This window comes from Taudactylus pleione, unplaced genomic scaffold, assembly GCF_031769625.1.
Source record: "Taudactylus pleione unplaced genomic scaffold, aTauple2 ptg001137l, whole genome shotgun sequence".
Taxonomy (NCBI): Eukaryota; Metazoa; Chordata; class Amphibia; order Anura; family Myobatrachidae; genus Taudactylus; species Taudactylus pleione.
In genome coordinates this window covers 4,509,854-4,524,603 of record NW_028285538.1, presented here as the reverse complement: position 1 = coordinate 4,524,603, position 14,750 = coordinate 4,509,854, and the positions used below count along the sequence as shown (strand labels likewise).

General features: G+C 38.7%; 1 protein-coding gene across 19 annotated transcripts in view; it reads left to right on the top strand.

The window, feature by feature from the left end:
• Positions 1 to 14,750, top strand: part of NEB (nebulin) — a 203,217-nt gene that overhangs the window by 70,133 nt on the left and 118,334 nt on the right. For all 19 annotated transcript variants that reach the window (XM_088462027.1, XM_088462026.1, XM_088462030.1 and 16 more), the window contains 13 exons: positions 1,273 to 1,380; positions 2,224 to 2,535; positions 2,626 to 2,832; positions 4,377 to 4,481; positions 5,404 to 5,511; positions 6,348 to 6,659; positions 7,230 to 7,433; positions 7,541 to 7,645; positions 8,620 to 8,727; positions 9,406 to 9,717; positions 10,273 to 10,476; positions 12,644 to 12,748; positions 14,133 to 14,240. In XM_088462027.1, coding sequence (XP_088318153.1) covers positions 1,273 to 1,380; positions 2,224 to 2,535; positions 2,626 to 2,832; positions 4,377 to 4,481; positions 5,404 to 5,511; positions 6,348 to 6,659; positions 7,230 to 7,433; positions 7,541 to 7,645; positions 8,620 to 8,727; positions 9,406 to 9,717; positions 10,273 to 10,476; positions 12,644 to 12,748; positions 14,133 to 14,240 — 2,298 coding nt within the window. The remainder of the gene's footprint in view (positions 1 to 1,272; positions 1,381 to 2,223; positions 2,536 to 2,625; positions 2,833 to 4,376; positions 4,482 to 5,403; positions 5,512 to 6,347; positions 6,660 to 7,229; positions 7,434 to 7,540; positions 7,646 to 8,619; positions 8,728 to 9,405; positions 9,718 to 10,272; positions 10,477 to 12,643; positions 12,749 to 14,132; positions 14,241 to 14,750) is intronic.

Below are 14,750 nucleotides of genomic sequence, written 5' to 3'. Positions count from 1 at the left end.
TAATTGTATTTCCTTTTAACTTCCCCCCTGATGCTAGACATTCCCACACCTTGGGGGGAAGTGGGTAGCTGCTGCCATGGAATGCACGTTCTCTGGGCGCCATGGCTACACATTACCCCTCTGGTGCCACCCACTTGAGGCCACTTCTGCAAATTCTTCCAGGACCACTTTAGTTCCCAATCTGCTCCTGGATCCATAAATGTTATATTTGTATACAGCAGGGTTTGCACATTTTCATCAGCAGTGTCATATTCAGTTACAATGAAATTATATATTTATTTAGTATATAGATTCAATAAAACACTATTACTGTAGTATGAGTTGGAGCTGCCATTTTGCTCACTCAATTGAGATAGAAATGAAAATATCATAACAGACAGATGTTGCCTGGGGCAATAGTAAATGAAAACGACAGTCCTGGAATATGCAAATTTCTAGGTGGCGAATATCAAGATGCATAGCGCAGCTGTTTGTTATGGAAGTGTTGTGGGAGTGGCCGTGACTTCAGTGCTTCAGCTGGATGTTTGGACACAGTCGGGGCACCTTATTCAGACAGATCTCTTTCGCCCAACATGGGGTCTAGATGCTAATGATGCTGGCTGAAGTAATGCAGTGGGCGGTGCGACCGAGACTCTGGAAACCACACTAATACGCACACAGACAGATAGCTTTATTAGCATATCTTAGTCCGTAGGCCGCCAAGACGGACGCATATTCAGGCACGACGGTGCCTGACTAAGAATCAGCCCCTATATCAGGGGTGGGGAACCTTTTTTCTGCCGAAGACCATTTTGATATATATAACATTATTTGGGGGCCCGATGCAGGCCACACCCCCTCCATGTGATGTCACACGGGGGTGGGGCCACAATCAACGGTGATTACAGCAATTCCCGGAGCATCCTGAGGATGCTCTGGGGAGCTGTAAGGGCAGCGGTGTGACCGTCTGAAGTGTCCTAAGGACGCTCCAGACGGCACTGCTGCATAGATTCTGGCTACAGGGTGTCATTCGAGGCACCCTGCTAGCCAGATGAGGCTAGCAGAAGAAAAGCTGAGACGGCCAGACCAAATGATTCCAAGGGCTTTATAAGGCCCCCGGGCCTGAGGTTCCCCATCCCTGCTCTATATCACTAGGCATAAACTATGTTTGCCTCTTGTCACTTGTAGTTTTAGTTCAGTAAGAGCCATTTATTGTGCGTTACCACTTCCAGGATATCACAGTAAATCGAAAGTTTTCTTATAACACCTCTTATATATATATTTTTGTTATAGAAACAGTACAAATCAGGATGGCAGGAAGCAGTTAAGAAGGGTTATGATCTCAGACCGGATGCTATTTCTATTAAAGCGGCAAAAGCTTCTAGAGATATTGCAAGCGACGTGAGTATAATTATAAATCCATTTTATTTTCCAAATCTTTATTAATTAAGAATGAAATATATCCCGAGCTCTGCAATAAGGGGCTAATGCAAGAAATAACGTTTGCCCACTCACAGTACCAACTGGGGGTTGTTTCAGAAGGTAAGTTAAAGAGGATGGGTCCTGTGTTCCTTCTAAGTCAAGCAATTTGAAGATTAAATAGTTCAAAGATTAACGAATTCTAATGATTTCAAATTTAGCATTATAATTCTTAGATAAATCAATTAGAGGTGACATTGGTTGGCTTCATTGTACAGGTTGGTCCATAAGTGTGGAAATACCCTTATAAAAAGGAAATTATTAAGGAAATATTGTCCAGTGTCAACACATATGATATGAGTGTGGGGGAAAACTTTGTAGGGTTTGTCACCAGTATGGCGGCCATCTTGAAGTCAACCATCTTGGATGCAACTCTAATGTTTTTAATTGGGAAGTTAGTCATGTGCCATATAAAACAGATGCAAAATTTAATTTGAAAATCAATGGTGTTCTTCGTTTTAACACAAGTATATGTAAGTATATGTATATGCAAGTTAAAAACCAGAGGGAAATAAGTCATGAAAGTATTAAAGAGTTAAATAAAAATTCCCCCTGCTACGGGCTCCTTGCAGGGTCTGGGATCTACACCCATTACCAGTTGTTAGTAAAGATCACCATCCACTATTCTAAACCTCAATGACATTGGCTGGAGTTAAACAGCAATGGACAAAGCAAATCATCAAGGAGTTAGAACCAGCTTGAATAGGATCACTCTTTTATCAAACATTAATACTAACTTTAATTCAATTTATTTCTCTCTTGTAGTTTAAATACAAACAGGCCTATCGCAAGCAACAGGGCCACCACGTCGGGTTCCGCAGCCTACAGGATGATCCCAAGTCAGTATGGGCCATGCACGTAGCCAAGATCCAAAGTGACAGAGAATACAAGAAGGACTTTGACAAATCAAAGACAAATTTTAACGTGCCAGTGGACATGGTGGGCTTCTTGCTGGCCAAGAAATGCCAGTCGCTGGTTAGCGACATTGACTACAAACGACTCCTGCACAACTGGACCTGTCTGCCTGACCAGACTGCTTTTGTCCAAGCAAGGAAAATGAATGAGATACAGAGCGATGTAAGTTCCCCGAGTTGGAAAAAGGTATCTTTAGCATCTGATGAATTCCTGAGACATCGCTGAATACATACTCTCTGTTCTTATTTTCAGAATGTCTACAAGGCAGATTATAATGAGTTTATGAAGGGTGTGGGATGGATCCCCTATGGATCTCAGGAAGCCGAGAAGAACAAGAAGGCCATGGATATCGTCAGTGAGAAGAAATACCGCCAGCACCCAGACACTCTCAAATTTACAAGTTTGACCGACTCAATGGAGTTTGTTTTGGCAAAGAGTAATGCTCAGATCATTAACAAGGTAAGTGATCCCAAGTGGAATACAAGTAGACCTAAAAATACAAATACCTGACCAGACACAACATTATTTAAAGAAATGTAACCGCTTTGTCACTGTGACTGGAAAGGGGCAGGGGACCGCCATCTGCATTGCAGTAATATTATATAGATTGTGGCCATGGGGTGCCTTGCAAGGTTAGATGTGAGTCAGTCATATGTTACTCATGACTGTTCAGCCAGTTACTCACCTCCCTCTGTTGATGATTTCTCAGCTGCACCACCTTTAATATTGCAATGCAGAAAGGTTCCTACTCAATAGGTTCCTCATTCGTGGGCCCCATAACAACATATATAAGGGCCACATGTACCGCCCAATGGCAAAAAACTGACATAGAAGAATGGGACAGACAAGGAAGATAGTCCCCCTCATCTCTGGGCCCCGTAGCAGCTGCACCAATGGTAGTTACGCCCTTGTTCCTATACTATAGAAACATAGAATTTGACGGCAGATAAGAACCACTTGGCCCATCTAGTCTGCCCTTTGAACATAATATTTCAAGAATAGGAAATTTACAGCATTGACTTGGAGATTACATGCAATGCAAACAAGATTCTAGAATAGTCGTAGAGTCATGTACTAAGCCTTGAAAAGCAATAAAGTGGAGAGTGATACATTACCAACCAATCAGCTCCTAACTGCCATTTTTCAAACACAGCCTGTATCGTGACAGTTAAAAGCTGATTGGTTGATAGTTTATAGTTTATCTCCATCCACTTTATCACTTTTAAAGGCTTAGTACATCTCCCCCATACTCACAGCAATCCTAATTCTAATTAATTGTTTCCGAATGTGAGTTTGCTGTTTATCAATAGACAGGCTTCATCAAACAGATTGCAGACATGCTTGACAGTGTTGGTATGAGGGGTAAGTACAGGCTTGCCGATTTTCTAGCTGCCCCTTCCGGGAGGGAGCAGCCAGATCGGCATGACAGGGGGCGTGGCCAGCGCAAGGAGGCAGGGCCGACGAGACTAGGAGTATTTGTGGGTAGGGCAGGGGCGGAGCTACACAATTGCATCATTTAGCACTGCCCCCGCTACACAATGCCGATATTACAGGCATTGTGAAGCAGGGGATGGGGCCAAAATGACGTGTCGCCTCACTGCCCCCCCCCGCTGTAGGGGTTTCAAAGGTAATTGCGGGGGGGATAGGAGGGGTGGGCGGCAGCCAGGAGGATTGCCTGCCTCCCCGGGAGGGTGAGCAAGTATGGGTAAGTAATAACACAGAGCATATGATCAGGGGGGTAATTGCTAACAGTTGCTCACATGCTCTTTGATGAATCCAAGTATGTGCTATTTCAACAGAATCTCACAGGGTATCCGTTGTGGGGAAACTGGGTGTGGGCGAGAAATGTTCTCATCTGTAAATAGATCATCTGTAAATTATCCATAACAAATAAAAAGGGCTGATGTGACAAAGTATTTGTTGTTGAGTTTTCGTCTAAGTCTGAATTTAAAAAAGAAAACTGATGAACACTGGTTGACCTGATTTCAATGTTCTTCTACTAGAAACTTTATACAGAAGCATGGAATAAAGACAAGCAACACATTCACATTATGCCAGATACCCCCGAGATTATACTGGCAAAGGCAAACCTGATCAATAACAGTGAGGTGAGTACTGCCAACACTGTAAGTCTGATACGGACATTAATAGTCATATAGGATTCTGGACGTGGTGCAAGGTCAATTGGTGACTATTGTCCACCAAGGAGATTAATTTAATTCCCCTCTTCAAAGAATTGAATATAAGGCTGAATATTTCTATTTGTTTACCAAAACACCCAAAACATAATTTACTAAGGAGCTATAGCCCTTGTTCTGTAAACTGGTTCATTTGCACCATTAGCTTATTAACAGCATCTATATTTATAATATGAAATATAGCAGCAGCTGCTTAAACCATACTGTCAGGATATGCAGCGCCCAATAGACATAGAAAACCCATAATATATTACATATGCACCCATATTATAATATAATAATAACCTGAATAATATATAAAACTTTTTTATAAAATGTTTAACCAGAAACAGGTATTTTTTTACCGGTCCTCAGCTGACTGGCTCCCTGTTGCAATTGCTCTTTGCCTTTCGACTGGCTCTATATACTGTACTGTAGGGTTGGTAAAAATCTTATGCTATGGGCAACATCTTCAATTCTAAAAACCTGCACAGTAGTAAATATACCCCCTAGTATAGACGCCGCCGTGTACTTCATTGGCAAAAAATCCTTACCGACGACCATAGACCAAAACCAGATTCTGTGGATCAGATGAGAATATGGTGTTTTACAAGCATCTCTAACTTTAGTGTATTTGATTACTATAATCTATTGCTTTTGCTTATAATACCCACCTAGGGTAAGAATAAAGTCACCGGCATGTCTTTGAGTGCTGTTTTACAGTAAATTCATATTCATTCTTAATCACTGTGTTAGTAGATACTGATAGATTCTGAGGAAAGAATAATAAGACAGCTAAATAAGTGATGCGAACAGCTTTTTTAAAATAATAACTATATTGTTGATTTTACAGAAACTCTACAAAGCCGGATATGAGGAGATAAAGAAGAAAGGTTACGATCTTCGTGTCGATGCCATAACAATCAAGGCTGCAAAATCGTCAAGAGACATTGCCAGCGATGTAAGAATCCCCTCCTGATTAATGAATTACTTCCTAAGAGTAAAGTGAACTCAGTGAATGAGTTGTCAATTAACACATCAACTCACCCTATGTCTAAACAGTTGCAGCAAAATAACCACAAAGCGAATTGCAAAATGCAATGTAAATCATAAAACAGCATTCAAAAATAAAAACAGAAACATCTGAAAAAAATATTTTACTAATACTGATAAAAAGCCCAGACCATGGCTCTTATATTACATGCCATGAAAATTTTTTTTCCTAATGTAGTTATGAAGAAATGTATAGATTATAATATTTCTACAGTCCACTATGTTTTGTAGTAGTGCAAACCAACAGTCACAATTTCTCCCTTTGAAAGCCACATTAATTTAATGTGATTTTCTAACTGAACTTCAAAAAGTAGCACCTGCAGGTTTTTGCTGTGTTAGTCGCTCACCCTAATTTGCAGCTAATTTATTCTTCCTCTTAGACTACAAGATACAATACAAATAAAAATGGAGGTTAATGTGGTTTTAATGCATTAGAGCAAAAATAGACTCAAATGCTATTTGAATTACAAAAAAACCCCATAATTACTGTATTTTTGTTTCTACATCTGATTTAACCAGCAAATGTTTCAATAAAACTACTCAATTAGCAATTTAATAGACCAGATCATCAGGAATGAATTTGAATACTAATTCTAGTGAATCAATGTGCTACTCTCTATAGAGGATTAATGTTTAATAAGAAAATCCAACCAAAATGATATAGCTTACTTCCATATTGATATGAAATAGCCTGAATTTTGTAAATTAAATAATATATCTGCATCTTGCTCTAACTTTCTACAGTACAAATACAAACAAGCCTATCGCAAACAACAAGGCCACCACGTTGGATTCCGCAGCCTACAGGATGATCCCAAGTCTGTATGGGCCATGCATGTGGCCAAGATCCAGAGTGACAGAGAATACAAGAAGGAATATGAAAAATGGAGGACCAAGTTCAATACACCAGTTGATATGCTGGGAATACTGCTGGCCAAAAAATGCCAGACTTTAGTCAGTGACATTGACTATAAGCACTTACTTCACAAATGGACCTGTCTGCCTGACCAGAATGACGTGGTGCATGCTAGGAAGACTTATGATCTGCAAAGTGATGTACGTATACAATGCAAATTTATTTCCTGCTATATATTTTGCCATTTTTTTTGCACAGTAATTTATTACTAGTTTTTTTTTTATAAAGTTGCAATTAAAATTTTTTTTATTATTTTTCTTGCGCACAAAATTAAGTTACTTTTGTATTTCTGTATTTATAATAGTGTTAAACAGTAAATTATGTTAATAAAAATATGATTTAAATTAACTTAAAATGATTCTGAATACTACACAACAAAAGTATACCTCATAAGAACAGGTATAATCAGTTACATTTAATAGTGCAAGCATTTTTTGCAACCGATTAATGTCTTTATTGTATGTTAAATTTATAGCTTTGATTGGTGAATACATTTTGCTAGATTTTATTTAATTTTTTGCTCATTTTCACCAGTGTTTACAGCATCTTTTCACTCTTTTGTAAATGTCTCTTTACAGGAAAGTACTTTACATGACAAGATAATCAGAAAATCAACACAGATTACTACAGAGTTTAATTAATGAACCCAGTAATGTAATCTGATATATGTATAACAGATATAATGCATATAATTGTTGTGTCTCTACAAGGTTGCTTACAAGTCTGATCTGCAATGGCTGAAAGGAATTGGGTGGTCTCCTGCTGGTTCTTTGGAAGAAGAGAAAAACAAACGGGCATCAACCATTTTAAGTGACAAAAAGTACCGCGAACACCCAGACAAATTCCGGTTCACCAGTGTAACCGACTCCTTAGAAATGGCTCTAGCAAAGAGCAATGCAGAAATTATGAATAAGGTATGTGTTTATTTTCTGGAGAATTTATCTAAAAATAATATTGATATTAAATGATGCCATATGTTGCCGTTACTGCCAGTATAAAGAAATATATTTTTATATTCCAGCGCCTGTATACTGATGCATGGAACAAAGACAAGACACAAATCCATATAATGCCTGATACACCAGAGGTGGTTCTTGCAAAACAGAACAAGATTAACTTCAGTGAGGTAAGTAAATTCAGTTATCAGACATTTTACCTATTTGTAAAGATTTCTTCTTATTTTTTTGCCACCATCAATACTTAAAACCCCTTTTCTGTTATTAGTAGTCGGTTTGCCAGGTAAAGATATGAATATGTATTTGCCTATAAATAGTGGAGGAAGCCGTTTTAAGAATACAGGTTACCAATTCATTGGCATCTAGTGACACCCAGTAATATCACAAAATGGCTACCTTTACTGAGTGTAGGTGGTGAGTGTGCTAGGTAATGTTGTCCTTTCCTGTCCTAAGGTCTGACATTTTAAGTGAATACAGTGTGTAAAAGTTTTCAAACCAAGACAAAATCAGACATTTGTCATTGTATTTGCCCATATTACAAGATATTGTCCACTATCATCAGCAATTTTAAGATCACAAAGTTTTTCTATATGTTGTCATTAATATTATTTGTCATTAATATTATTTTTAAAAACTTCTTATAATAGTGCCAGTGTTGTAAAAGAATTTAATTTAGTCTTAAGTGTACATTCCCAAACAGAACTTACACGCTAACTTCCCTACCACAATTCACACACACAGGGTAATTTTTTTTTTAGTCAGAGGCTAATGAAACCACAAGTATGTATTTGAATTGTGGAGGAATCAGAGCACAAAAAAATTAACCACCATGGATTGTTCTTGCAAGGGTTGTTAACAGGAAGTTTGGTGTGCATGCTAAAAAAATCCCTCCCCAGTGATCAAACCCTTGTTTAAATAGTTCCATTACATTTGTGATGCATCAAAATTCTTTGCACTTTTTAAATGACAAAATACATAGCAAAATAGAGGCAACAACTTTTAAAGGGTTTACATTAAAAAAATAAAAATAATAATTTATCAGTGGTGTGTAGTCTCCTCTAGTAAAATATACATCAAAATTCTTATTAAAAAAAAGATTCAATTGCAGTTAAAAAATTATGCTAATTCCTCTTTGGTTCTGCAGAAATTATACAAGCAAGCTCTGGAGGAATCCAAGGTGAAGGGTTATGATCTGCGTCCAGATGCCATTTCTATAAAGGCAGCCAGGGCTTCCAGAGATATCGCCAGTGATGTAAGTTTATTCATTTTCACATCTGTATCTAATAATTTTCAAATGTGTTAGCAACAGCTGTGCAGAGAGAAATATTTATTTGTTGTGGGGTGAAACAGACATATCACTAAGGCTTGGTAAACCCATCTAAGGTTTTGCGTAGACCAGAGCAAGAAGTTTGATATTCTAAATGAAGAATCATTAGAACAATAAGTTATTATGTTTTACATTCTGTATATACTTACACTAACTGTAGTCCAGTTTTCATTAGTCTGCATAGGTGCCGGCTGATTTAAAGAAATTCTCAAGTTTTAAGGATTTGTCCCTTGAAATTGTCCTACCTTGAGAAGTCCCTATTTTTCAAAACTAACCAACTGTCAACTATAGTTAATTTATTCTATATATTAGATGCAATTCTTGCTGTCTATTGTTATTCTCTGAGCTTTGTAGGTTAAATCTTTAGAAACAAGTATAGTGCACCAAGATCAGTTTAGACTGCACCATGTGTAATGTCAATATACACAAGTAAATGTACATTAATAATACTTATGTAATATACAATATAGAGGAGGTAAAGATAGTGAAGAATAGAATAGTCTTTGCTATGCAATAGTTCATGTTTATTTTTTCTTCTTACATAAAAGTGATTTATGAAAAGCACAAGTACATTGAAAATAAACCTGCATTTTGTTTCTGCAGTACAAATACAAAACTGCGTATAGGAAACAGCTAGGACATCATGTTGGATGCCGCAGTCTGCAAGATGACCCGAAAATGGTTTGGTCCATGCACGTGGCCAAGATCCAGAGTGACAGGGAGTACAAGAAAGACTTTGATAAATGGAGGACCAAATTCAACAGCCCAGTGGACATGCTGGGAATTCTGTTGGCCAAGAAATGCCAGGTGTTGGTCAGTGACATTGATTACCGCCGTCCTCTCCACCAGTGGACATGCCTTCCCGACCAGAATGATGTCATCCACGCCAGAAAAGCCTATGATCTGCAGAGTGATGTACGCACGTAATTTACGTTCTCACAGTGCTAGAGAATTACATGGGGCATATACACTTTACATCACAGTTAAATATTTCTTGGCCCTAAACTTTTTTAAAATGATGAAGTTTTATATTTTATTAAAGTGTATTAAGATATTGAAGGTCACAGGAATAATCCATAAATAGCCACACATTGGCCGAGGCACACGCATTGGCCGTGGCGCACACATTGGACAAGCACATTATTTTTTTTAGTTTATAAGCAACATTTGAAATATGTAATACAATGATGACAGTAAAACATTCACACGTGTATGGCCACCTACCTTCCATAGAGATTTTCATTAGAATGCAATACATCAATTCAGGGCAAATTGGGTACATATTAGAGGATGAGGCACAAAATGCCTCACTCTTGACTGATGCCACTAGTTTATAGGGTACTGCTATTTTACATTCTCATGCATACTAGCTCAGACCACAAATTGCCTACCTCCACTGTGTATGTGAAGGCTTATAATAGCGAATTGGGCACAAACCGATTGCAGAAATGAAACTCTCTTTGCTTTCAGAATTTATACAAATCGGATCTCCAGTGGCTGAAGGGAACTGGCTGGGTTCCAATTGGGTCTTTGGAGGTTGAAAAGGTGAAGAAAGCAGGGGAGATATTGAGTGATAGCAAATATAGACAGCATCCAGATACCATCAAATTCACCAGTGTCACAGACTCCTTGGACCTAACCTTGGCCAAAGCAAATGCTGAGTTAATGAACAAGGTAAATGAGTATAAAGTATATATGGTATTTTGAAATGAAAGCATACAAGGTGTATTCTCAGTTCTAATTTGCTATGCGATAGAGACAATTTATAGATAGTAGTCATATATTTGAAAGGATATTCTATTTACTGTGTATCCTGATGCTGCCAGAGCATGTGGCACTGATAACGAGAAATAAAACAAAAAATTAACATAATTTTTACAAAAATATTTGCATCAGTGAAATGGCCGAAAGACTGATAGTGACGGTTTAAATAAAAAAACAGCAATTTTTTAAAAAAGTATATTGATGACACCCTTCCTGGCAGGGCCATAGAGACCAAGGCTGGGCCCGGGTACTGGAGGGGATGCAGCCAAATAGTGGAGCAACGCCCCCTAAAATAATTACTCAGCTCCTGCAAAGCACAGGGGAGCGCCAAGCTCCCCTCAGCCAGGGAAAGATCCAAGGTGATGGGGATCAGTGCAATTGTGTCCCCCGCACGGCAGGCAGAGAGAGACTGTTGCAGCTACTTAGCCTCGCTGGACTCTCCAAAGCTCATCACATGCTGAGAGATGCTGCTGCTGCTGACAGGAGGTAAGAGGTGTTACGAGAGGGGGCGGGTTACAAGCCCCTCCAACATGCCCAGACCATTAGTAACCACCAGTGCCCCTGCTCCCTGGTCCTCAATACTTAGGGTCCCATTTAATAATGAGTGATATGGCTGTTGTCACTAAATCTTAAATGGTGCTCCAACCAATCAGCTGCTACCTGTCATTTCACAGGTTGTGTTTGAAAAATGACAGTTAGGAGCTGATTGGTTGGAGCACCATTTAAGATTAGTAACGAGGGATAACAAGAATAACACTCGTTATTAAATGGGGCCCTTAGTTCTCTGTTTTCATTTGAGATTACTTTTTTTGTTTTGTTTTCAAAGTGAGTTTGAATTTGGAGCTTGAATTTGCCAATCCCATTAAGAATAAGATACATAAAAAATACTATATAATGCCACCATTTCAGCGCAAATAAGTTTGATCATATTCAAACTTGTTCGGACATGTCACATTTAGCTCAAAATCTTTTAATCTGGCTAAAGTTTGGTCATTTATTCAACCTTTAGAATCAGATCGATTTACCACTTTGAAACAAATTTGAGCATTGCTGCTGATAACTGATTAGGCCGCGAATTAAAAATTAGTGCACCAGGCCACTCTGCCGAGCTCCTACCCACAGCAACACATACACGATGCTGTAAAAGTAGCAGATATACATTATAAAATAAGAGTATAAATTAGGGATGTGCAGGCTCGGATAGGTTCGAGTTTGCACGTGGAGTTCGGATTTTTCCCTCCAAAAAAACGGAACTCAGAACGAGGCAAAACGTCATCTTACATGGACGAACATCATCATTCCTGGTCTTTTGTCCAGGAATGATGATGTTCGTCCATGTAAGATGACGTTTTGCCTCGTTCTGAGTTCCGTTTTTTTGGAGGGAAAAATCCGAACTCCACGTGCAAACTCGAACCTATCCGAGCCTGCACATCCCTAGTATAAATAATATTAAAAGGTAGAGAATAATTAAAAAAAAGAGATATAATGATTACACACGTGGCCAGGGGATTGGTCGGACTCATATTTAGGGGAATGTAGTGAAGCTTGGGGGCATGGCTAATTCCTGTTAATATGGGGCTCTGTGTAGAAGGTCTGGGTCCGCACACCATGAAGCGCATGGCCATTCATTTTGGGGGTATGTGAGTATGCATCCCTTGCAGGCCCAGGCCAGGGAATGCTGTATCAGACCCGCCTCTCTTGATGCCCTTGATTACACACTGCTGGCAACACACCATCTCCTCACTTACGCTGCTCTCTCTGCGGGCCCATTCGATAATTAGCCACCTTTATTCCCTGAGTTTCCATCAACCCGCAAATGGCGGGGGGATATGGGTATTTCCAAAGGGCGGGACATGGACGGGCACACTGTTATGCACAAGGTGTCCAAGTAAGCGCACTGGTACAAATAAAGAAGCAATATGGCTCTACATTTTTGAGTCTTAGATTAGCCTTTTTGTACACTTATTTATTAATCCTCAAGATAGGCGATACAGTTTTATGAATTATATGCATTCGTATTTTCTATTCTATGTGATTTTAAAGTTAAACGTCATGAATTATCTTTCCTTTTCCCTAGCGTCGATATACTGAAGCCTGGAATAAAGACAAGACTACTATCCATATTATGCCTGACACACCTGAAATTGAGCTGGGAAGACAGAACAAACTGAACTACAGTGAGGTAAACAAATATACAAATGGGTCTATATAAGTGGTTCTCAAACTCGGTCCTCATACCCCACACAGTTCACATTTTGCAGGTCACCCAGCAGGTCCACAGGTGTAATCATTACTCACTGACACATTTTAAAAGGTCCACAGGTAAAGCTAATTATTTCACTTGATTCAGTGTGGAGACATGGAAAACATGCACTGTTTGGGGTCCTGAGGACCGAGTTTGAGAACCTGTGGTCTATACAATAGCAATTTGCATTGTAAAATAAAACTAAGGTCAATCTGTGTGTCAGATAATGCACTTTGGGGGCAATTTATACCAAATCTTAAAATGCTGTAAGAAAAAGTCACAAAAAGGAGATACTGGGCCAAATGTAATAGGGTGACAGTTTAGAAAATGTGACAGTTTAGGAGATAGCTCTCACACTATTTAAACTCGGCCAATGTAATAAAGTACGAGAAAATGCAAACTCACAGGTTTTTAGACTAAAAAAAATCTCACTATTTAAACTCTCATCCAGATGTTTTCCCATTTTGAAGATAAAACTTGACCAATGTGAGAGTTTACTGCTAATCTCTCACATATTCTAAACTCATTTGGCCCACTATATCTTTGCAAAACACATTGTACATAGTAGAAATCATGTTTTGCAAGTAGCATAGAAAAAGATTTTAATTGATTGATATTTTACCTTTTGGTAGATTTATAATTAGCTACTGGGTTTACCCCGCGACTAATTGTCGGCCAAAATCCCCACAACGCGGGGAAAAGCTATTCAATAAAATAACTTTTTTCCTGTGCCGAAAAAACGTGACTCATGCTCGTAAACACACTGATTCCGTGTAAACTGCGGAATCAATGTTTTTTTTCCCCGCATGTGAGCCCAATTTGGTGTTTTTTATGCAGATTTTACCTTGCATTAGCTGCGAGGTAAATTCTGACTGCGAGGACTCGTGCGGGGGGTCTCGGGGACTCGCGCGCGAGGAATTCCCGCTAATTGAATAGGTCCGACGCCGCAATTAGCCGCGGGGTAAACCACAGAGCTAATTGAATTAGCCTCTTTGTGTTTGAAACGTCATTGATACAAATGATAGTTTGCTGTAGAATATGAATTGTGTGCATATTATCAGATGACTTCCATAATATATTACATTTATTATTATAATTCTGCTATCAGCACAGCAATATTATATTATAGTATAATACTACTACTACAATTAATATTAATTCTGTTGTATTTTTGCATTTATATATACTACACAGACTATGCTGTATACCGTACATAGACATGATCTGATGCTGTCTAATGCAAATTAAACTGTTCATGGAAATTCCTTTTTTTTTCCGTATTGTTTTTGGATATTTTTACGAGACTTCTTTTCTTCTATAGAGCTTATATAAGCAAGCTTTGCAAGAGTCGAAGAAAAAGGGCTATGACCTGAGGATTGATGCTATACCAATCAAGGCTGCCAAAGCCTCCAGGGATAACGTCAGTGATGTGAGTTCACAATGATTCCAGACAGTAATTATTGCCAGGAAAGGAGGGAATAGAGGCAGCTTGCCATTTAAAATGGTTTGCGAATTCTGTGAATGTAACAATCAATTTCTCTGTGCCCCTGCCTGGTATTTAATGCAGAAGAATTATACACTTGTTTATTAGACGCTAAATCTCGTAATTGTAAAGATCAATCATAATTCCACTTTATTTCAAACATTATTCAATGCACACTGTAATATTTTCTTAGTCAAGTACTTAAACCATGCACATAGAAAAAAAAATACTGCAAATAATATAATAAATATGAGGCATGTCACACAAATCGAGTTTTAGTGCAGAACAGGCTGTTTTGCAGAGCTGCAAAGTTTGAGCTGCACAACCTTTCAGTTCTGCATTTTCATCACCATACCTCTGGGAGCCAGACCCGTAACTAAACTTTTTGGTGCCCTGTCCCAGAAAGAGCATTGGTGACCCCCTATTTTTCAAGTGGGGACAAAACGCACCCGAAAA